The sequence below is a fragment of the Panicum virgatum genome, chromosome 7N (assembly GCF_016808335.1).
Source record: "Panicum virgatum strain AP13 chromosome 7N, P.virgatum_v5, whole genome shotgun sequence".
NCBI lineage: Eukaryota > Viridiplantae > Streptophyta > Magnoliopsida > Poales > Poaceae > Panicum > Panicum virgatum.
The window spans coordinates 35,705,357-35,729,134 of NC_053151.1; the positions used below are offsets into that span (position 1 = coordinate 35,705,357).

Below are 23,778 nucleotides of genomic sequence, written 5' to 3' on the forward strand. Positions count from 1 at the left end.
TTGGACATTGAACGAACCCATACCTAAATACATGTATACTATTATGGATCGGAAAATCTAATTAAATTCTTGTATGTATAAACAAATTTCATAATCTAAAAGTAATATTCTATAATCTGTAAAAGAAAAATATTTCACAAAGCAGAGTCGTGTACATCTGGCCCCTATCCATCTTGAGTGCATAAAGAAATAAGGCTCATGTAGATAGTTTAATTATTTATCTAATAAACTAATATTTAATAAATACAGTGCGTACGTCACTATCCATCTGCAGTGGAAGAAATAACCATGTCCACATATCAGCTGTCCACGTACTGTGAGAAGGTGCTGGAGAATGATTTCTTTTTTACCAATTACCGTTTCCAATGTGTGGGCTCCAACGCCATACGTCACACGGAGCACACACTTTATGTCAAATCGATTAGAGCTGAACTGGCCGGACCGTTCGGTTGCAGCTGACAAGTCCGCACACATCCACATGCAACAAGGACGGTCCAGATAGAACGTGTTAGACTATCTCCCTCAAGAAAACCCAAAATCTGAGACCCGTTTCTCAGTTTAGGTAGCGCTGTAGTGCTCAAGAAGGTCAACCAAAATCCTCGGTCTCCAACCGTGCGGACGCAAACACAAAATATCAGTTCTCCACCCACCCAACACCTCTCCTCGTCCTCGCCGCCGCCGCTCCTGGCCCGACCGCGGCCCGCCGCCCACCTCGTCGCCTCCCTGCCGCGCCGGTCGCCGTCCGCCGCTCCTCACCCGGTCTCCGCGCGCGGCGGGTGCTCCCTGTGGGCCCATCTCTCCGCGCGCCGATTTGCGTCTGCGTGCACGACGGTGTCGTCGGAGGCGACGCGGAAGGGGCGAGCGGAGAAGTCGACGGAGGTGACGGTCTCGGTGAGGATCTTGGTCCCGAACCTGGCCGACTGTGCGCGGCAGCGGTCCATGAGCTCGGCACCGAGGATGCCCCCGGGGAACCCCGGGAAGTTCTCGACGTCGGTGGTGGCGGTGAGCTGGCCCCCCGCAGCGATGTCGTTGGCGAGCCAGCCCTCGAAGAGCACAAGCTTGAGCTCGGCGCGCGCGGCATAGACGGCCGCCGTGTGCGCGGCGGGGCCGCTGCCGATGATGCAGACGCGCGTGCGCAGCGGGCCCGCTGCCGCCTCCTCCATCCCGTTGGCCGTCGCGGAGGCCGTCGCGGCGGCGGCGGCGGCGGCCATGGTGGTGAGCGCGCGGGACTTGCGGAGTAACGCGAGGAGCTTGGAGCAGAGGTTCATCAAGCCCGGCGGCGTGGCGGCCTCGTCGCCTCCCCGCCGCGCCGGTCGCCGTCCGCCGCTCCTCGCCCGGTCTCCGCCGCGGCGGGTGCTCCCCGTGGGCCCATCTCTCTGCGCGCCGATTTGCGTCCGTGGAGAGAGGGGACGCAAAGATGCGTCCTGCCTCCTACGGTAGGCAAAATGGGTGCTTCTTTTGGGTCATCTGTTGGAGAGTGATTTTGGGTAGACAAATCACTATACATGAGGCATTTTGGGTTTGGGTCACCCTTTGGGTGAGCTGTTGGAGATAGCCTTATAGCTCAAACGAGTAAATCCTTGTTTAGTTGCAATTTTTTTTGGAATTTTGGTATTGTAGTACTTTTTGTTTGTATTTGATAATTATTATCTAATTATGGGTTAACTTGGCTCAAAAGATTCGTCTCGCAAATTACAGACAAACTGTATAATTAATTATTTTATCTAGCTATATTTAATATTTTATACATGTGTTTAAAAATTTGATGTAACAGAAAATTTTATAAAATTTTGAAATTTTTTAGATGCAAGTAAACAAAGGCTAAAATCCATTTAGCGGCCTCGGCCATGCGCAGCAGCACGCGAACGGGAGTGAAAATTTTTGTACGGGGTACCCTGTCAGACAAACAGACAATTCACTGATCCAGACATTCGGGGTGTGTTTAGTTGGTGAAAAAATTTAGATTTGATACTGTAGCACGTTTCGTTGTTATTTGATAATTAATGTTCAATTATGGATTAATTAATGTCGTTAGATTCATTTCGTGGGAATCAGTCAAACTGTGTAATTAGTTTTTTTAACTACATTTAATACTTCATACATGTGTCTGAAAATTCGATGTGACACATACTATAAAAAAATTTAGAAACTAAATGGGGCCTCGGTCGTCTGGTAGCTGCTGGATAGATCGACCCTTTTGTAGAACGGGATCCATACCCAATGCTGAAACACGATCCATACCCCTTGTCTTGTTTAGTTCAAAAAAATTTCAAAATTTCCTATCACATCGAATTTTTAGACACATACATAAAATATTAAATGTAGTTTAGAAAAATAATCAATTACGCAGTTTAGCTGTAAATGATGAGATGAATCTTTTGAGTCTAATTAGTTTATAATTAGACACTAATTATAAAATAAAAATGAAAGTGTTACACTAGCCGAACTCAAAAAATTTCGCAAACTAAACACGCCGAGACCAGGCAAGCCTGAAGCCCTGAACCTGCAGAGCGCACCGTGCTAAAGCAGTTGAGTCCAGTGAGGTCAAACCCCGAGCTGAGTGAGCTCGGATACGCATCGAGCTCGGATACCCCTGTTACCAGTAGCTCGAGTAGGGCAACAAGAGAATTTTATGAAGTACTAAATGAAATTTATTTGCAAAATTTTGCAAAAATTTTTAAGAATGAGTGTAACTTTTTGCGACGAATCTAATGACGGTAATTAATCGATGATTGACTACAGTAATACTACAGTAATCAACCTCTAATCGTGCGGTCAAAAGTCTCATTAGATTCGTCTCGTGAAGTAGTACAGGAATTGTGAAGTTAATTTTGCAAACTGTATTTATTTAATATTAGTAATTAACAGTGAAAGTTTGTCCTACTCCTACGGTAGCACAAATCAAACACGGCCTGTCGCCTATCCCTGCATTATTCCTGAGCGGATTGCGGCGGCTCCTCGCTAGATCCGCGTCCGCGAAGACGGCCCAGATGGAGCCCCTGGAAGACGCCCCCCTCCGCCTCCAAGAACCCGCCGCCGCCGGCTGCGGCGTCATCATTGGCAAAATCTGCGTCACCTCCCCCTGCCGATGGCTGCAGCGGCTGTCCCACGAGCTGCACTGGAGCTTCGTGCTCGCCGTCGTCGCGGTCTATGGCGCCTGCCAGGGCGTCGGCAACGCCGTCGGCGGCGTCGCCGCGGGGTACTACTGGAAGGACGTGCAGCGCGTGCAGCCGTCGGCGGCCCAGTTCTACCAGGGCGTCACGGACGCGCCGTGGGTCGTCAAGCCCCTCTGGGGGCTGCTCACTGACGTGGTCCCGGTCGCCGGCTACCGCCGCCGCCCGTACTTCGTTCTCGCAGGTTAAAGATCTGAACTTCCTTGGTCCCATCAGACCGGTCGAGCCACCCTGCATCCTTGTCTTGCCATAATGCAGGCGTGGTCGGCGTGTCGTCAATGCTGATGCTTTCCCTACACCGCGGATTGGGGATCATGCCGGCGCTGCTAGCCCTGACGGCGCAGAGTGCGGGCGCCGCGATAGCCGACGTGACGGTGGACGCCCTGGTTGCTCAGAACAGCATAACGCACCCGCCCCTTGCTTCCGACATGCAAAGCCTGTGTGGGTTTAGCTCCTCTCTTGGGGCATTGCTTGGATTCTCCATTAGCGGCCTGCTTGTTCACTCAATGAGCTCTCAGGTGTGACATTTCTCGTAAATGATTGATACTTGCTCTGACTGTCATTATGGAGTCATATGTCTTGTTCATGATGTTCGAAGGGTGCTCTTGGCCTGTTGAGCATCCCCTCTATACTGGTGCTCTCGGCTGGGATCCTGCTGAAGGAGAACCATGTTGCAGAATTTGACTACAAGCAGGTGAGATAACTGACCAACATTTCTCTTTGCTTGAACTGCTGATGCACCCATGGAGAGTAATGTCACTTAAGATCTTGCTGAATTCAGGTTCATAAAAAGTTCTACAAAGCGATTCAGTCTATGGGGACAACACTAAAATGCCCAGAGGTCTGGCGGCCATGTGTATATATGTTTGTTTCTCACAATTTGAGCCTGGATATTCAGGGAGGAATGTTCTACTGGTACACAGACCATGTGGTTGGACCTGGGTTTTCTGAGGTATGCACACTTGCTAGATATCATCATTTCATAGAAAAGACTAAAGACCTAAAATTACAAGCCGTTGGTTGTTAAATCCTTATCGGGAGGTTTTATTTCAGCTGAATACATTTTGTTCATATGTTCATTATCCGGTGCTATTTTGATTGTCTAGCAAAACTACCAGGCAGCAAGATATGCAGTCACCAACGGTTTCTTTCATATAGATAGAAACTACCAGGCAGCAAGATATGCAAGTTACTAACGGTTTCTTTTACGTGGATGAACATGAAATTTAATGTTATATGGTTATGGCCAGGACAATATTAATTTCACTTTTATGAACAAAGTTTGACAATATGACCCACCAATTCGCTCAAATATTATCTTGAAATTTCATTATTACCTTACTACCCTGTTATGGCGATGCCATGTTGCCAAAGGAACTTACATAACATTTGCATTGGTACAGGGATTTATCGGTCTCATCTATGCAATTGGTTCAGTTGGTTCACTGCTTGGAGTTTTGCTATACCAAACCGCTCTGAAGGACTATCCTTTCCGCAGCATACTTTTATGGGGTCAAGTGCTGTCTAGTCTGGCAGGAATGCTCGATCTGGTATTGGTGACCAGGCTAAACTTGAAAATTGGCATACCGGATTATTTCTTTGCAATGATCGATAACAGCATTTCCCAAATGGTTGGTAGACTCAAATGGTTGCCACTTCTTGTGCTTTGCTCCAAGCTTTGTTCCCCCGGCATCGAAGGAACATTTTACGCACTACTCATGTCACTACAAAATGCCGGGTTGCTGATGTCTGCTTGGTGGGGCGGCTTGCTGCTGCACATACTGAATGTGACTCGAATGGAGTTCAGTAACCTCTGGATCGCTGTCTTGATTAGAAACATTTCAAGGCTTGTCCCATTGACACTATTGTTTCTTGTTCCTCAAAGTGATCAGAACTCAATGCTCCTGCCTGCAGAGATGCTTGATGGTGATACAACAGAAGCTGTGAAGGCGGGATCGGTTGAATTCTCAGTCCTCGTTCAAGAAGATTCTGGCTGCATTTCTCCCAATATGGTGGCCGAGGATGGACGAACCAAAATGCTTGTTGCAGAAATCGATGATGTGGAATCAATCCTGCTGGTTAGTAAACAGCCAGACCATTGATTCATGATGTGTTCAGTGCCATGATTTGGCAAATGATCCCACGAGGGGATCCGTCCGTTAAAGATGGTAAGGCATTGCATCGAACAAAGGAATTGGAGAAGAGAATTCGGCGCACCAAAATGTGGGACTTGGAAGTTTCACTGTTGAACATAGGTGGCAGCTGTCATGAGCAAGAGTTGACAGAGCTTAAGCATAGCCTGTTGATACAAGTTTAGGCACTTCGATTTCTCCTTGTCGCCACATAGACATACTGAACACAGTCCTTCCTGTTATAGAAATCCATTATTTGAAATGATCTGGTGTTTTGAGTATATGTTCTTTGGACACCATAATAAACAAGCAGAAATTGTAATTGTGCATTTGACCCAAGTCATTTCCGATTCTTTGCTTTGCTAGCTGAGCCTGATGGCTGTTGGCGACTGTGGTGCCCGGTCCAGCCGCTTGAACCGTATATTAACAGTACGGCGCCTGGCGCTGAGACTGTTCCGGTGTCCCTTCTCGAGGATGCGAGGTGAGACCGTGAGGGCATCCAGCACGTGATCGGGCTCCTGGATCGTGGAGGCCGTGTGAAAGAGGAAATCTGCAGGTGCAGGCGCAAGGGTGTGTTCTGCCGAGCCGCCGAGCGCCCGGACCAGGCAAGCTAGTCGTGGAGCTCCAGCGCCAGCGCCCCATCCACCGGCGGGCGGGTGGTGGAGGCAGAGGCAGCCAGGCCGTTGGAGGCTTGGAGCAGCGAACGAGTGCCCAGCCAGAAGCTCTTCGGCGCTCGGTCCCAGCCTCCCAGGACCCGTGCGCCGGCCGCTGGCTGCCAACATGCAACATGACAAGTTGTCCCAGCCAACGGAGCCGCCGACTTCGCCTGCGGGCTCGTGGTCCCGGTCGCCCTCACCGCGCGCGGACCTGCTTCAGAGCCAACCGCCAGCACGGCAGCACGCACACCACGGCGGGCAACCCAGCCGCGTCTTTTTATCGCGCGCGCGCGCGAGTAGACGCACTCGGGTCGCGGAGGAGATCCTGTTCATCTTAAACCTCGTGCCAGCGGAGGGAGTGGTGACAGCCGGGAAGCTAGGGGAGGGAGGAGGGGGAGGGGGGTGATAGGTGGGCGGAGCGGTCGCCGGCGACCGGGGTGGTGGACGAGGCAGCGGAGCTTTAGGGTTTCGAGTTGCCGGGGCTTTCATGGCCGGCGGCTCTAGAGGAGGAGGCCGGGGCGGCGGCGGCCTGGCGGTGGTGGCGGGTCGGCCGGCGGAGGGCGAGGTGGCGCAAGAGCGCCGCCGGCCGGGTGGGGCCGAACATCCGGTGGGCGGTGGCCGGCGGCGAGGAGAAGACGGCGGCGGTGGACGGACGGCGTGCTAGCGAGCTTGATTAGTGTCGGTGGCGGTGGAGGGCGGCGGCAGAGGCGCCGGGGGTGGCGCAAGAGCTGGGGAAGGCGGGGGAGGCGGAGGCGCTCGCGCCTGCGATTGGATTGATTCCAATCGCACGCGGCAAGGAATAGACGCCCCGGCAACCCGGCCAGTGCCAGTTCCCTTGCGGGATCTGATCCAAGGATCGAAGTAGCATTAGAACACGGCCAAGACTGAATCTGAGGCCCGCCCGCGTTTGCTCTTGCTGCTGAGAATTTTGGCAATCAACCGATACCCTCCCAATCCCAACCTCCGTCAGTCATCATTATATCCAGTCAGTCGGAACTCAGAAATAACGAGATGATCATCTGGAAGCTTGCATTTGTTCCGCAGTTCACCATATAGTGCCTGGTCGCCGTGCCAACCACATGGTTCACGTCAAACACTACACACTGCCAGAGCGCCAGATAGACCTTTACACAACATGCCAGGAATTTCGAACCAAGCCTGAACCAGCAACCGGGCACCTTCGTCCTCGACCCATGCGGTGCCGAAAACCAGCGGTGATCATGCTCTACTGTTCAGCCAGCCTCTTTAGGTGCTGAAACAGCTTCTGTTTTATCCACTGGCGGTCATATGGCAGGAAAGCATGGAGGGAGTCGTCGAACCTGCAAGTGCCAGAACAGGTTTTAGCACGCCATGTGGGGTGGTTGTTTCGTCTTACTGGTTTGATTATCTGAAAGTACAAGAAACATGTACTTACACCAGTGCACTTATGTCCATCAGGCCATCGATGAAATTGTACAGGTCACTGATATCATAAGTCAAGTTCCTGACCATCGGGTTGATGTTCCTGATTTTCCTTTCATAGAGGCCACACATTCCTGCCATTTCAGAGAACAGCATGGTAAGAAGAAAAAGGTGTTGATAACAAAGAGCTCAAATATGAGCCATATAACTGCTGAGTAATACGGTCACATGGCAATATGGAAAAATTGACAGATCCCAGGCCATGGGTAATATGGCAAAGTTGAATATTAGAGAAATTTTATAAAAACAAGGTAGCTCAGGAGTCCATCTCATAATTGCTGGAGAGGGAGCACATTGGCAGTTGAATATATGAATCCACATACCTTCATTGAAATCGATGTAACTTTCATATTCTTCAAATCAAAATCAACAAAATAGAACCCAAGCATTGCTGTTTTGATCACAACAGTCTGTTGACTAACCATTAGAGACAGTACACAATGTAACAATTGGTACAGCATCAGACCATCAATTATATGCAAAATCCAACGACTTAAGAAGCAGTAATAATAGAAGATGGGAATCTCGACTTCCAAGTCACACCAATTAATACTGAAGCAAATAGACTATAGCTCTGATGAACTTTTAGTGGATATATCACATATACCATTGATAGCTAAAAAGTAGCACTGTTGCACAACCACTTGCATAGCTGGAGAAAGGAAAGAATATGCAACGGTTCTCAAATCAGTAACCTCGTGAAGGAGATGCTTTAAACATAGAAATTAAGTAATTTGTGTTGCAGGTTCAAAATATTGAACAGCATTCAATAATCAAGAAAGGTGACTGAGAAAATGAAGTAATTCCTTGCAGATAAAAGAAAAGTAAGTGTAAATGCTAGAATGGCATTAGCATTTTAAACAAGCATAAGAGGAAACACAAAGATGCATACCATCCAGTGCGTGGTTAACTGAATCGAAGTCCATAAATGTCCTCGTAGCTCTGTTCTGCGATGGTTGCATGAGAATGATGGTATGCCTTCCCGCCTGCAAGACCTTACGAATCAGATGTAGCCATTATGCTCAAAAGGAATCAGTTACCAAGTAGACCTTGCTGCCAGGACAGTAAGAGCGAAAAACTATTGATGTTTTCATGACATTGCTCACAAAGGTTCGTCAGGGAAAAAACATTGCTCACAAAGAGTAAGCACTAAAGAACAGTCTGCAATTTTTCTCACTTTCCATGGGCATTAAGAGTGGAACTTTTCAGACTACGCGGTGCACATTCAGGCATTCTCAGCTGAATAAATACCTCAGTAAGTCTTTCCTGTCACAGCCAAAACCATCCAATAGGGCAACAACCAGAAAACAAAATCCCCCAGAAGACCAAACCACTCGACATCTAACCACGCTCACTGATGATAAAACTAATTAAGCATCGCGGCCGCCACGAGTACAGGGCCAACAAGGGCTGCTTAGGTCACGGCCGCCTCACAGGCAGCACCGGTTGCCGCTGCCTCCGCGACCCGTGCAAGCTTCCACTTACAACCAAAGAAACGGCTAGAGTAAGAACGGCGAGAACAGCCCGGGCGCCGCCACTGGAGGAGCAGACAGTTGAAATTTAGCAGGATTAGATAGTCGTACCATTGCCCTCGGCGCGGATGCAATTCCGGGATCCTGCAGAGCCCACAGACCACCGACGGAACCCTAGCAAGCAAATTTGCAGGCAGCTCGCTGCAATTCCAAGAATGGTCTGCTTAGTCGTGGAAAGGGGAGACCGGGAGAGTACAGCAAGAATTTTGATCAAGGGTAAGATTAGATTACCAAGGAGCACGAATGCTGCCGATCTCCCCTCCCGCAACAGCTGGTAGAATGCTGAAGAGGGATGGGTGAGTTTGGCCGGGGCAAAGGGGGTCTGACCGACCGGGCAAGGGGAAGGTTGCGTACGAGCAACGCAGATGCGCCACCGATCAGATGAAAGGTCTGAACTGAATAGCAACTGGGCTTCTCACCCACGAGAAGCTGATAAAAAATTGTGCAAAATTGTACGGAGTATTAAACCACGGTAACTATGACAGTGTCCAAAATTTACTCGCAACTCCGAAGCCAGCAGCTGTCCAGCTGAGGGACGAAATTACAGCATCAAAGCGGAAGGCCGTCTGCATATGCGCAGCCGAGAACATCGCATCTTATAGGTTAACAGAAGGGAAGTTGGACGAAATACCACATCATCAAAAGGCTAAGGCCCCGTTTGGGACGGCTTTACCTACTGCAGCAGTACTGTAGATTCCTGTAGCATAGAGCCGGAGCCACGTTTCCTCAGCTTCACCGGCTCCTCACCTCCCACAGTACTGTAGCGTGGAGCTGCATCACCTCCCCAGTACTGTAGCGTGGAGCTGCATCGCATCATTTGGACTCCGTACTACAGGCTCCACAGCGCAGCACAGTCTACACAGTGCCTAACACTGTAGCAAGCAGCTGGAGCCGCTTCCACGGAGCGCTCCCAAAGAGGGCCTAAAGCAGCCCCCTATGGAGACCAAATCCTGACTCATATATTTGTAACCGAAAAAATATTCCAAAACCATAGTACAATGTTACAAAATGTGTAGTCACAGAAAAAGAACTAACAACATTAAGAGGTGGACACAAAAACATCATATTCAGCCTTGTTCATCTAAGGCTCCAGCAAATTAAGCTGGCCGCCCAAGAGCAAAATCCATGGCTTCTTTCTTTCCCTTCATTGTCGTCGAAACAATAATCAACACTCATCTGATCTCGCAAAATTATACAGCTCAAAACTAGCTGTTCCTCACATCTTTGGTACGAGTTCCTCGGACGCCTAAACTATAAAGAGAATACATTGATGCTGCCTCAGCACTAGATACAGCATCCAGGAAAGTTGGTACAGGCCATAAACTGCTGAGAAACATTACTCCAAAAGGGTTTTGCATGCGTCAATTACAGCAGCATGTGAACCCAAGATAGCCTGACCTGATGGGTTTGTTTCCATGGTTTTCATGACAGCATTGAAAACTTGCTTGCGGTAGAAGGTATCCTCCATTTTCTTTAAAATCTCCTCCACAGCTTCAAATCTCAAGCTGCCCAACAAACTCAGACGAGCAATAATCTCACCAAATTGTGTTGGAGCTTTAGGAAGGTCAATACCAATGTCATCCAGCAGAGCGCTGTACAGCATGCATCCAGTTTCCAGGTCTTCAGTCTTGAAAATTTTCTTTGTGTACAGATGCTCCAGTAGCCTAACAAGAGGATCAACAAAATTGGTACCTTTATCTAGGGCAAGATTGATAGCTTCCTTAACAATTTCAGGGTAGTAACCAGGACTCTGCAACTCCTCAATACATTGTTGTGCTTCATCCAAAATACGTACACCAAAATACTCCTCAAGAAGAGACACTGTTTTCTTTTGAAGCTCAGCAGAGTTCCCCTTGGGAGCACTGGCTGGTTTATCAGGGACAGGGGCAACGGCTGGAGCTGCACTCAACGGTTTTGGAGATGGCGTGGTTTGAGCTGGTGTTGGACCAGCAGCAAAGCTGGATGGACGAGATGCTGGAACACCAGTTCCCAAAAGTGCACTCTTGCCAATTAGTGCTGCTCCACTGCCTTGAGGAAGAAGCCTGGAGTTAATAGATGATGTCTTGTGAACTGTTGATGGCTTATTAAGCAATGGGGTCTGGTTGCGAAGTGGGTCGCCTCTTGGCATTGATCTAGAACGCGGAACTTCCCAGTTATCATTATCTAATCCAGGCATTCCAGGCATCTTTCTTGACCCAGGCATCCCTGGCATCATACCTCCAGTTCCTGGCCGATTCATTGAAAAACCTCCAGGTGAAAGGGGTCCTGGTGAACTACGGCCATTCCTAATGACTGCTGCTGCTCCAGGTCGCAAACCAAGATTCTTTTCAGCCTCAGAGTGAATTTCACTGATTGTCTTGGCCTTAATCTGAAAGTCAAACACATAGATCTTAGAATAATTTTACATGGGAACTGACAGTGAAATAGAATACTGTTGCTATGTTTTTTTACCATTCTACAATATATAGCATCAAGAATGTTCAGTAAAGTGATATGTCAATATGACATAACATTGTAAGCACTCAACATCCGGTATCAAGCATTAGCTTCACTGCAATCTAAGTGGCATATCAAGATTACAGAACCTAACCATGCTTGCAGTCAAGGCTATACGTCATTGCAAATCCAATTAACAGCTAAAACATAGTTCAGTGATATTCTTTTTTTACCTCCTCCCGTCGAGGCACCCAGTTATTCGACCGGAGATCAATCACATTGCGAACCATGAACCTCAATCGAGGTGCAAGCTGAGGGTTTGTTGTTAGCTCCTTCATCTGGATGAAGTAAGTATCATTGATTCGCCGAGACTTTGGGTTCTCATCAAGCTGTTTACCAATTGTATTGAAGAAATGACAGATAGCCTCAACATCCTCCTCTTCAGGGCATGGTTTTTTATCAGCCCCAGACCCCAACAACTCCTGTACACGCAAAATGTATTAGAAGAGTTCACTAAATAATAAAGGTACTGTTGTTGGCTCCTGATACGTACCATAACAATGTGATGAACTATTTTCTCAGGAACCATTTTTTGTTTGAGTAGCTCACCAATTAGTCGAATATTTCCAAGTGTTCTAAGTTTGACCATCCGTTCTTTGTCCCTTCTCTCCATCTCTTGATCAGGACCAGTTAATTTTGCAATCTCAGCTCTTAGGCTGCTGGCGCCTTCAAAGGCTTCCTGACAATTGTTCAATAGCACACGTTTAAATGTGATCTCTTTGCCACCCTGTTCTTCAGGAGGGAATGATGGCAGCTTCTCATTGAGATCAGAACAAAGTTGAGCATACATAGGACAGAAGGTGGGCTCAAAAACTGCCTTCTCAAATATGAGAGAAATAACATCCTGAATCGAAAGCACAAGATAGCAAAATGTCAGAAAACAGAAGGCAACAAAAAGGTAAGGGCATTCTAAGTGCTGAAAGTTCCCACACAAATTAAGGGAATTTCTAGCCAGAATGAAACAAACCTTCAAAATATCAGCAGTAGTGATTCCAGCTTCCATTAGCTGACCCTTGAGTAGATCAAATTTCTCCGGTGTAAGTTTGTTCAATATACTGCACAATTAAGAGCAATTAAACTAGAACTGGGAAAGTTTTATTGTGTAGATAAGCCCAATCACACTTAAATAACCAATCAAAAAGGCATAACCTACCCTTTAACAGTTTTCAAGACTCTTTCTTTCTCTGAGAGATTGCCTCTTCGGGCTGACCAAGGTACTTCAGCCTTAATAAGAGCAGCGGTAGGGCCAACCTGCAATTTGATAAAAATAACAGAAAAGTGATAATCTGAAGTACATTAAAATAACAGACAGATGTGCCAAAAGGCTAGCCCGCTCCACGTACATGCAAGCTAAGTTAATATAGTAAAAAAATACAGTATGTGGTGTTTAGGCATACGACTAAGGGCTTCCGGTTTACTTGACTTCATGCCAGTGTTGTTTTGGTTCCAATTTGTTTGTAGCACAAATTCGTGTCATTTACAAGCCCAACATTCATGATTAAGATATACCCATAATCAAACAGACTAATGAAACATTTCTATGCCAACTATTGAGGGAAATCAAATGACCCCAATATTGACATAATTCTCAGCAGAATCAAGTTGTTCTAATAAAGTTGATGAAAGGAGTTGCAGCCAATAAGCACTAAGTAACTGCATATATGGAGATAACCAAATCAGTTTCAACTTTCAATCCAAAGAAAAAAAGAAAAAGAAATATGCCAAATATAAACAGTGAACAAGTAGCACTGGAGCATATTCAAAATGCAAGGAAAACAACAAATAATTGAATTGCAAACTGGAACAGTAAAAGTAACCAGGGCTTTTTGTACTCATTATCTTGAAGGTACCTGAGCTTTTGAAGCAAACTGGGAGCTTGATTGATCTTGCTTGTTAACTTGCTCTTGCTGCCTACCACCAGAAGCATATGCTTCTTTAGCTTCTCGAATATTGTCCCAAGATTTCTCTTCATTAGCTGGAGGTGGTTGTACTGAGCGTGCACGCCAATCACGGTTATCTGCCTCAGCATACCGATTGTGTGCTTGTGTTTGGGCTGGGGCTTGGGCTTGCACTTGAACCTGAATAACAAAGAACTACTTTAAGCATGACTTAAGAAAAAATGTGCAGAAGTGAAATATGTTATGGTCGACGTCTTGTCAACTATCTATCTAGCAATGTCAAGGAACATCTGAGCATAGTAGATGGTAAAGTAGTAAATAGAAGATAATGAGGAGCTCACAGTTGAGTCATTGCGAACCCAGCTCTGATCTTCGCCATGAAGCTCTGTATCAATCTCTTGCTTGATTCTTAAAATGCCCTCAGGCACATCAGCAATCTGTCAAGAGGAAGAACTGCAATCAGTGTGTGCAAATTTGACAAAGCGTACAAAATATCGAGAAGAGCAGTCGAACAACTAAACATACTGCACAATGCATTCAATGACAACCTCACAGCAGTGTTACATGGACACGGGTGCGGGTGTCGGTGTCCGACTCGGGTGCGGGTGTCCGATTCGTTAGAATTTTTGGTGACACGGCAAATAACACTTGGAATCTGACACGGGTGTCGGAATCCGACACGGGTGCGGGGTATCCGACTCAGCAAAAAAATTAAGACACGGGTGTCCGGGTAACACAGTCTCACAGTTACTTATAATCATGAAGCTATCCAGTGTCATATGAAATGTTTTCCAAAGAAGTGTTAACCAGTCACTGAAATTGGCAGAGCTGTTGCATGCTTATCTCTAAAAAGAAAGATAGCACATCAATATCCAGACTCATCCAGCCTTTTCTGTTGTCATCCATTCAAACTAAAACTACCCGTACTGGGGAAAAAACTAAGGCCTAAAAAATTCAAATTAGAAGAAGCTACATAAAAACTAATGATCAGAAGAAGTTTGATCAGCTAAAAGGTTTCCTTCAATCCTTCCACAACTTTTTAACATCAACATGTGCAACTTCACCCTCGTGTACTGTGAACGACTCTACCTCCATCCTGAGTTTTACTCTCTCAGTTGAGAAATGTATGTTACTTTGGATATGGCACTATCTCCAAGATACAACTTTCAGAGAAATAAATTTTTCCATGCAATATGCTCAACAAAATCTAATAACAATAGGAAAGTGCACTTCTAATGGAATGATTATTAAAATCATTTTCTGGCATGAATCTAGAGAATTCCATTCTCTGCTGAAGTTGCCATTTGAATGCAAATATACTCACAGTGGTGTGCAAAAGGAAGTAGTATTTTCCATGCATATATGCTCTTTTTGTCATAACACTACAGTAAGAATATTCTACAAGAATTTCTGCTATTCTCAGATATGCCAAGGTGCATTACAGGCATCACATTAAAACCACAAATGACACATCCAATAAGACACTCATACAAATCATCAATCCAGAAACTGACTCTATATAAAGCATTGCCATTAAGTAACAAGTACCTCGCGGAGCTCAAGAAGTTGATCTCTTGTATAGCGAACACGCTCTCTCGGCTCAAAATGTGAATCACCAATCTGCACCACAAATTTAGTGTCAGGGTAACACTGACAAGTTTGCAAATTGAACTTAACAGTGGACTATAATTCCTGCTATAAATAAATTTGAGAACTCAACCCAAAAAAAACAAGTAAACAATGTTAAAAAGTCTTGCTTCCTGCTAAGTATAGGTCCATATGTAGACTGACATAAAGCCAGGTTCAGCTAACATCTTAGCCACATAATATCTTGCCCACACAAACCACAGACCAGGGCAAGTGAAGCCCTGAAGGTGGAAACCCAAGAGCACGAGCATCCATGGGTCAGAATCTACTAAATCCCCTCCCCCAGCAACGAGTATCAATCCTTTGCTAACGCATCAGCACCTCATAAAACCTCAATCAATGGCGTGACGGCTACTAAATCTCACCATATCTGACAACAAAACAGCGTGCAGCACCAAGAGACACCCCTCTACAATTAACGCCGCCCCCTCTCATAACGAGATCCGATCGTTTCCCCCGGATCTCCGCCTCCCGCCCTGGCGCAGACCAATCGATCCCGCTACGGACAGCAGACACGTCCCCCCAGATCGAGCGCCCCTCACCTTGGAGATGCCGGAGGCGCCCCCGCCGTGCGGGCGGAGGAAGTCGCTGGAGCCGGAGGTAGCGGCGGCGAAGGCGGGGGAGAAGAGGCGGCCGGCCCGCGGGCCGCCGCCGCCGCCGGGGCGCAAGCTGATCACAGGCTGATCTGGCTGCATGCTTCGGGCGAGAGAATCCGACCAGGAAGCGAATTGCGCGGGGCGGGGCTCGATCGAGGAATCGGCGAGCGCGCGTGGGGAAATCGCGGAGGAATCGAATGTGGTGGGGAGAGGTTGGGAGGGTTCCGTCTGCGACCTCTCTCTTTCGAGGAAGAGAGGAGGAGAAAGGGAGGCGTGGACGACGGGAGGGGGTGGGGTTTTATCTGGGGAGCTAGGGCTGTGGGGCTGTATCGTAGTTTCGTGCGGGATGGTGAGGGTAATTTCGTGATTGCGTGCAAGGTTTTTGCGGGAAGGGTGGCGCTTGGGCCCGCCTGTCGGGTCGCGCTAGTTCTGGCTGTGGTGGGTAATGACGGTTCTAGGCAGGTGACGTTAGGGTATTTACAGCTGCGTGCCCGCTTTCAGCTGCCCAGTGATGCTGTCTCATCTCCAACAGTGGACGTAAGTCGAGTCCGGTAACGCCTCGTACAGTAAAATAAAATATCAGCAGAATATAGCATGCAATAATAAGTTTCTTCTTTCTTTATCTGGAAATATATCGAGTTTAGACAATTTGCAAAAAACTAAAAGGTTCTCTTTGGGACATGTGAATTTCATCGGTATTCCACATTTTAGTCCGTTTTCAGTTCCCATAGGATTTGGATTTGGAAAAAAATTTCCTGAATTCGAATAAATATGTTACTTTCTATTTTACAAAAAAAATCAGAAAAATGGTAATCACCTATGGAATCTGACAAAAATAATGAACCTTTTTGTGAAATTCCCAACTTTGACGACGAGATCGAACTCAATTGAACCTTCTATGTTAGTACAAGCTATTTTGTATACAAATTCTTGACCTTTTAGATGAGCAAACATGTACCTACACAGAAGCCGGCTGGAAAGAGGAGTGCACAGAATCTCCATGGCACACCCATACAAGAATTCTGCCTGCCCAAATCCTTTCCAAAATACGTACATATATGGACCGAAATAAAAGAAAACTAAAACCACAGTCCCAGTCTTGAAATGGACCGAAATGACCCAAGCTTTTCATGTTGGTCCACCTTTTTCATCCTAGCCCGGGCCGCTCCTTCCGGGCCGCTTCAACCTTATTCCCATCGAGCCCAAAATATCTACGATCGGCCTAGCAGCCGTCCAGAAGTAGCCCACCGCATTTTCAGGCCCGCACCCAGGCAAACAGGCCAGCCAGCTGCTGGCTTCGCACGCTGACGGCGCGTCCGACGTCGCCAAGCTTGCTCGGTTGCGTTCAATGCGTGGAAGGCCGCGCGAGAACAGCATACCTGCCTACCACCGCCAACGCCGGGGTTCACCTCGCCGCGTGGACACCCGCCCGCTCGCGCGCCCGATTGCCGAAGCTCTTGCTACCCCAAGTCAATGCTTCCTCGCGCCCCTCGCCGCACGCCGCATAGCCATGCCACGTCATGCCGTGAAGGTCAGCAGCTCACCGCCAAGCCAAGCATGCGCTGTGTGTACTGTTCGCTTTGACTAAGCCTTTTAGTTGCATAATTCAAAATTCCAAAAAAAATTCGGACACTTACATGAAGACTTAAATCTAAACGAAATAAAAAACGCATTGCACAGTTTGTCTGTAAATCGCGAGACGAATCTAATGAACCTAATTAGGGCGTAATTAGACGCTAAATTATTATATTAATGCTACAGTAAATAACCTCTAATGATGGATTAATTAGGCTTATTGGATTTGTCTCGCGATTTACAGACGAGTTCTGTAATTAATTTTATGATTAGTCTATATTTAGTACTTCAAATGTAGAAAAATTATCTTTCAAAAATTTTACACCCTGCAACTAAACAAGGTCTAAGCCTACATCCAGATATATTAGGAAATGCGCTAACCGTGCGTACGTGTCAGTGACGTGCGAGATGTGATCGATCCGGTCCTCCTCCCTGTTTGAAAGCGGCAAGAGTCGGGCATAAATCCACCTCTGATCCCTTTCCAGATCGAGCTAACACGGTGAACCTTGCACGGCAGTTGATGCGTGAGTCAGATCCCGATGCGTGAGACATCTCCCCAAGCATGGCATACAGTTGAGTATAGGGATCCAAAATAGTTTCAATTTTCGTTACATCTTCACACAGGCATGAATCAACGTAATAGCCGCAAGAAAGGAAGATATTATTTTCTGCAAAAGAAAAAAAACTTGTGCTTAAAAGATTGCAAATAAAACCTATGGATGGAATGTCTCGAAAACCTTTTTCTTTGTTTTTCCCTATGTCAAAATGTTTGATTCCTCTCGTCCTCTCATTTACGTATCCGCATTTCTTACTTGCAACTTGTACGTCTTTACAGATTATTACATTCTTAGTGTAGTATTTTGTTAGAGTTGGTTATAGGTTGAAAATTTTGTTTGGGATGGAAATTTTACACTAGATAAACTATAATTGCATGTCTAAATAGCATCATCTAATTTATATTTTGTACTACAATTTAGTTAGAGAGTATAAGGTTCTCTTGGGTGCCAGTACCGATTCCTTTCGGACTATGTAAGGATCGTGGCCCAAGAAGGGGGTTGAATTGGGATTTTTTCAAATTTCTATCTAGTCCTTAACCTAGACTAGTATTGCCCAATCTACAAAATTGAAACCTAGTCACTATAGCATGCTAGTAAAAGGTCCTTAGGTAGGTAAGTACATCATCATGATCATTTTGTCTTAAAGATTTCACACTAGCAAAATCAAACCTAAGCAAAGGATCACACTACCAGACAAGTTGTCATAGTCAAACTACAAGCAATCAAAAGTAAGAATAACAACGAAAGAATTTAATTGCTTGAAATAAAAGTAAGGGACACGAGACAACCGAATTTTTTCCCGTGGTATCGAGGAGTTGACGCTCCCCCCTAATCCACGTTGGAGCACCCACACAAAGGGTATAACTCCCTTGCTTCACCAAGAAGCAAGTGATCACTAAGAATGCTCCTTCTCCATCTCCGGAACGGTGAGCTTCACACCGTGTACAATCTTCTTGTCTTGGGGCTCTCACAAACTCCAAGAGCTCACCAAGAACCTCCCGATCACCAAGACCGGCTAGGTGCCGTCAAACACCAAGAGTAATAAGCTCCTAAGCCTTCACTTGACCTACACTCAGTTGGCCCTAGCTCAAGCACACTTGCTACACTTGCAAAGGATGGATTCTTCAAGGTTGAAGCACAAACAAAGTACTAGATCTTCTCTTGTTTGCTCAAAGCACTTTCTCTTCTTCTCAAGGGTGGCCTCAAGTATTCAGGGTGTCAAAGGCAACTGAAATGAGCCATGGGGTGCCCTTATATAGAGTGGAGGAGGTCACATAGCCGTTGGAAGTTCACTGCAGAAAAAACCGTGACCACCGGAAGAACCGACGGGATAGAAAGTATAAGCATCGGTTCAACCGGTCTCTCTGTGTCCAATTAGTAGCCGTTGGAGTTCTGACACAGTATCCACGCTTGCGTCATTTGCACCGGTGCATACTCCGTAGGGGCATCGGTTCAACCGGTGCTGAAGAGGTTCACTGATAAACTCAAACAAGCGTTTTGGAACAAGGTACATCCAATGCACCGGTGCTTTGATTCTGAAGCGTCGGTTCAGCCGGTGCTGAAAAGAAGTTGAAGTCCACCAAAACATGCTCTCTGGAACAAAGTACATCTAATGCACCGGTGATTTTCTTGGGACCATCGGTTCAACCGGTGCTATAGAGTTTTTGACTTGATTTCTGCCTGCACTAGAGAAGATAGACCGACAGGGCATCGGTCCTTCCGCCAAGCATCGGATGCTCCGACGCTAGGGCACCGGTTCAACCGGTGCTGCTGTTTTTCTTTGTTTTCAGCTGAATTGACTTGGATTTGAATGTAACTTCGATTGTTTCTTCTTCCAAGTGTTGTGTTAACTTCTATTGACCATCTTGGGCTGATTTTGAGCGAGTGTGCAAGATTTCTAAAGCCAACTTTATTTTGATCAAGCTACTAACTCATGAACCCCTCTTAATAGTACGGTCAAGAACTAAAAACTATAAACCCTAGCTAAATTAAGTGTCCTTCATCTCCTTGTGACACTTGAGTCTAGAAAGGTCCTTAATCTTTGAAATTGAGTCCTTGTCACATATGGTTGTTCTGAATTGAGGAGTCTCTTTTCACATTCCATATGAGACTTAACTAATCATTAATATTTCCTTCAAAATATATATTAGTCGCATACGGTTGTCATTAATCACTGAAACTTACCATTAGCATCTATCGGCCTAGATGCGCTTCAGACTAGCAGCCCAGTGTGATTGTTGGTTGTCCAGGGGACTCCGTTCCTTGCTTCGTAGCAGTTTTGCCTCCCAAGCGGCCGGCATGGCAGATCTCCCCGCCACTGGTGCACGCCATGTCCAGCTGCATGCATGCGCAATTGCTCTGCCAATAATCCCTCTCGGCTCAAGATTCCTGCTGTGACTGCCATGGACGTGGACCATGGTTCTTGGGGAATTCATCGTTGCCTACTACTAGTTGCCGATCGATCGAAACTCGTTTGACTGCGCCCCTGGCCCCTGGCCCCTGCCCCCTGCCAGTCTCCATCTTCTCGCTGATGCACGCACATGGCCTTGGCCTTAGCCTCTACCCAACGTATGGCTATTGCCGTGCAAATTGTTTGTCTCCGATAGAAACCCACCGACGGATATAACATGCCAATCCGGTCTCTCTCGCTCCAAATCCCCTGACGGAGGCAGCCGTTGGCTATACGTTATACCTCCAATCAAGAATATTTTTTGATTGGAACGTTTGGCTGGTCTGAAACGTCATGTCTTTTTTTTTACGGGAGGGAGTACTCTTTTGCGGAAGATTATATTAATTTGTGAAAGACCATGAAAAATTACTAAATATTACAGCAAGCAACGAAGATCGACTGAGATCACACTTGAAAATGTCCTTAGGGCATCACAAGTGTATGAGGTCGAGAGTGATCTTAAGGTGGGTCCTACAGAAAAATAGGATATGTTTTCTTATGTATGAGACTCGCATGATCATCTTTAGCTGTGGGCTCCATCCTAATAAAATAAAAAAGTTCTCGATCCCCTCCCCTTCTATTCGGTTGGCCGGAAGACTTGGCAGGCGGCTGGGCCGACGATTGGGCTGGCACTGGTTCTGTGAGAAACCAGCGGCGGCTGGGCTGGTCGGCCAGCCAACCGAACAAGCGCTCCATCTCCTTGTAATCGGCATCGTTCCCCTTTCTTATTTCTTTTTCTGCGCCTGCACCCATGCTCTCCATCCAGTGAAATCAATTGTTTAATACTTGAGACCGGGTCTTTAGCTTGAGTTGGTCCTCAAGCTTTTTCTGCTTACAACCCCCTTACGGCCGATGCACATAGTGTTTGAGGTCGACCTTAACGTGCTTAAGGTCAGCATTTTTCATACACTACTAAAACCCTCATGCCTCTAAGTTTCCCGTGAGTAGTGGGCAAGACATATTCGAACAATTTAGAGCATCTCCAACAAAGCAAAGGCTCTACTCAGACCTCTACTTAAAAAGTAGGGACTAAGAGCAAAACAATACTCCAGCAAAACTCCTACTTGAATCTTTACTCTAGGGAGGTCCCTACTTTCCCCATTCAAACCCCTTCTCCCATGGACCAGTAGCGAGGCCCTACTCGGCCATTGGGCGCTTTTCTTCGTCTCGACGCAGATCAAATGCAGTCGCTTCAGCGACTGCAACTTAAAGACTGCACGCGATCTGAGCCATCCATTTTTCCCGCGAACGGAACAGATCTGATGCTACAGTGATAAACAGTGCCTATTGAATGGTGATGAACAGTGTTGCTACAGTATGCACAGTGTTCCCTCTGCTCCCGCGACTGCTTAGGTTGCAGTCGAAGTAGCGGCTGCACAGGAACTCGGTCCTCTTCGTCTTCACCTTGGTGCTGGAGCTGCTCGGCCCGCACCACGATTGCTGGAGGCGCTCGGGCCACCTACATGTGCTCGGGCCCCCGCAGCCGTAGCCGTCCGGAGCTATGCGAGCACTTGTGAGGAGCGCCTCACTACAAATCGGAGGCAAGAAAGAGCACACGAGGAGGAGGCATGCACTCACCCCTTCCGCCGCTTCCCTCGAGCTCAAACCGCCACTTCGAGCTTACCAGATTTGAAGCTCGAGCATGCTGTGCCGCGGATTCGATTGAGGAAAGAGAGAGAGAGAGGGGGGGGAGGGGGAGGAAATGGACCATGATGAAAGGGAGGGGAGACTGGCTCGAATCCGCCGCCAACAAAGCAAAGTTCCACCACCGTCGGCCAAGCTGCAACATAGGAGGAGGGGGCGCCGGGGACCCTGAGCTCCTCCACTGCCGCCCGAGCTCGGGGTCCCTTACCGGCTGCCGCACCCCCTCCTCTGCTTTGAGGGAGCGCCGCCGCCCATGCTCATGACGCCAATGCACCCTCTTCACCTCCAAATCGATGGCCTAACTCCTTCTGTCGTCGATTCTTACCCCTTCCTCGCTGGTCGGATGAGGTCAACGAAACTCGTCGCCCACTGATGTGGAAGGAGGCGAAGGGGAAAGAGGCAGAGCTTCGGCTCCAGGGACAAGCGAGACTATGCCGCCGCCTTCATCCAGGGGAAGGCGCGACAGCCCGGAGCTGGATGGGGATGGCTAGGGAGCTGCACCGTCGTTCTCTTGGCTGGGAGATAGAAGGCGGTGGCCAAGGAGAGAAGCAGAGGAGCACGGGAAGAGAAAAAGGCGTGGAGAAAAAAAAAGAGCTAGCCCAGTAACAAGTGGATCCCATATATCATAGTTAAAGTATGTAGGAGCTGAAATGTAAGAATTATTGCTGGAGTTGAATATAAAATTTAAACTCAAAAAGTTAGATCCGGCCTCTACTCAACCAAGTAAGGACTATTGCTGGATATGCTCTTACAAACTAGAAATATTACAAGTGCTTTGCGGTGAATCCCATATTCCCATCTCAAGACGACGTGCTCGCTGGCCTTCTTGCTTTGCGCACATAGAGACGGGGGCAATCATGGAAGGCACCAGGGCGGGGCAGCCAATATATGCATTCTTGCTTTGCGCACATAGAGACGGGGGCAATCATGGAAGACACCAGGGCGGGGCAGCCAATATATGCAAGTGACTAAGTATGGCGAAGAGGATAATCGTAGCAAACACTAGAACTATCGTTGTGCATAGACTCAGTGTGGAGTGCTGCAGCATGATCAGCAGCCATATCAGGAGGCTAAGGAAAGGTTCTCAGGGCACAATTACAGGGAGGTCTTTGGCATTCCTTTGAACGAGGGCACTGACAATCTCGGTGCCTTGGTCATTCATGCAGAAGCTTAGTTGGGAGTAGTCTGCCCTCCCTGTGTGTGTGTGTGTGTTTGTGCCCCATGTCTGTTTCTGTGAATGTTCAGTGTCACCTTTGTCGGCTTTGTCTATGTCCTTTGACAGTTTGTACTGTGCCTGTTGGTGTTGTCCAGCGTCCACGGGCCTGTGTTCTGGGTTCAGTCTTCTCATTGCTACTCCATCTAGTCTCGGTGTTCATTCTTTGTTATTCCCAGTGTTCTGAGTGCAGTTTAAGTTCAGTGTTCAGTGTCCAAGTTCAGTTCAGTGGGCAGGTTTCAGTGTCCTTGTCAACTTTAAGTTTCCAGCTGGAGTGCTGTTCTTGTTTTCCTTATGAATGAACAAAAATGCTTGGTTCTGAATTGGAATGTGAGAGGATTGAACAATCGAGCAAGAAGGCAGGTGGTAAGGGACTTGGTCAATGAAACTAGATGTACAATTGCAGCTTTACAGGAGACAAAATTGGAAGTCTTCCAACTTGCAGATGTTACTGAAGTACTGGGTGCTCGGTTCAGCAATCACTTTGTGTTTTCTACCTGCTCAAGATACTCGTGCGGGAGTTCTTTTGGCTGTGGTGAAGATTATTACTCAATCACTGTTGCACAAACTCATACCCATTCAGTCACTATTAGTTGCAATCCACACAATGTTTGTCTGAGTGGTGGTTAACTGTGGTCTATGGGCCGCAGAGTGATCAGGACAAAGTGCAGTTTCTGGCAGAGTTAAGGGCAATCAAACAAATTGTTGGGAATAGATGGCTATTGTTGGGAGACTTTAATCTCATTTTA

The 23,778-nt window shown here is 47.1% G+C and overlaps 4 protein-coding genes across 5 annotated transcripts; 1 reads left to right on the forward strand and 3 right to left on the reverse strand.

The window, feature by feature from the left end:
* Nucleotides 1–752: 752 nt before the first annotated feature.
* LOC120681192 (thioredoxin reductase NTRA-like) lies at nucleotides 753–1,268 on the reverse strand. Its single transcript, XM_039962714.1, has one exon. It carries the CDS (start codon nucleotides 1,266–1,268, stop codon nucleotides 753–755), a length of 516 nt encoding a protein of 171 aa, XP_039818648.1.
* A 1,653-nt stretch (nucleotides 1,269–2,921) lies between these two features.
* On the forward strand, nucleotides 2,922–5,648 carry LOC120683140 (probable folate-biopterin transporter 2). Of its 2 annotated transcripts, XM_039965168.1 has the most exons (6): nucleotides 2,922–3,357; nucleotides 3,432–3,691; nucleotides 3,772–3,867; nucleotides 3,955–4,125; nucleotides 4,577–4,974; nucleotides 5,088–5,648. In XM_039965168.1, exons 1-6 carry the CDS (start codon nucleotides 2,991–2,993, stop codon nucleotides 5,095–5,097), a joined length of 1,302 nt encoding a protein of 433 aa, XP_039821102.1. In that variant the 5' UTR covers nucleotides 2,922–2,990; the 3' UTR covers nucleotides 5,098–5,648. The 2 variants fall into 2 exon arrangements, with proteins under 2 accessions (XP_039821102.1, XP_039821101.1); XM_039965167.1 differs by having other exon boundaries at nucleotides 4,577–5,648.
* Nucleotides 5,649–6,954: 1,306 nt separating this feature from the next.
* LOC120683262 (enhancer of rudimentary homolog) lies at nucleotides 6,955–9,532 on the reverse strand. The gene is made up of 5 exons (XM_039965317.1): nucleotides 9,186–9,532; nucleotides 9,006–9,095; nucleotides 8,315–8,408; nucleotides 7,376–7,496; nucleotides 6,955–7,280 (listed from the first exon to the last, which is right to left on the reverse strand). Exons 2-5 carry the CDS (start codon nucleotides 9,006–9,008, stop codon nucleotides 7,187–7,189), a joined length of 312 nt encoding a protein of 103 aa, XP_039821251.1. The 5' UTR covers nucleotides 9,009–9,095; nucleotides 9,186–9,532; the 3' UTR covers nucleotides 6,955–7,186.
* Nucleotides 9,533–9,914: 382 nt separating this feature from the next.
* Nucleotides 9,915–15,861, reverse strand: LOC120683261 (eukaryotic translation initiation factor-like). The gene is made up of 9 exons (XM_039965316.1): nucleotides 15,538–15,861; nucleotides 14,897–14,968; nucleotides 13,690–13,785; nucleotides 13,301–13,528; nucleotides 12,604–12,701; nucleotides 12,418–12,505; nucleotides 11,944–12,294; nucleotides 11,624–11,872; nucleotides 9,915–11,322 (listed from the first exon to the last, which is right to left on the reverse strand). Exons 1-9 carry the CDS (start codon nucleotides 15,688–15,690, stop codon nucleotides 10,291–10,293), a joined length of 2,367 nt encoding a protein of 788 aa, XP_039821250.1. The 5' UTR covers nucleotides 15,691–15,861; the 3' UTR covers nucleotides 9,915–10,290.
* Between the last annotated feature and the right edge of the window lie 7,917 nt (nucleotides 15,862–23,778).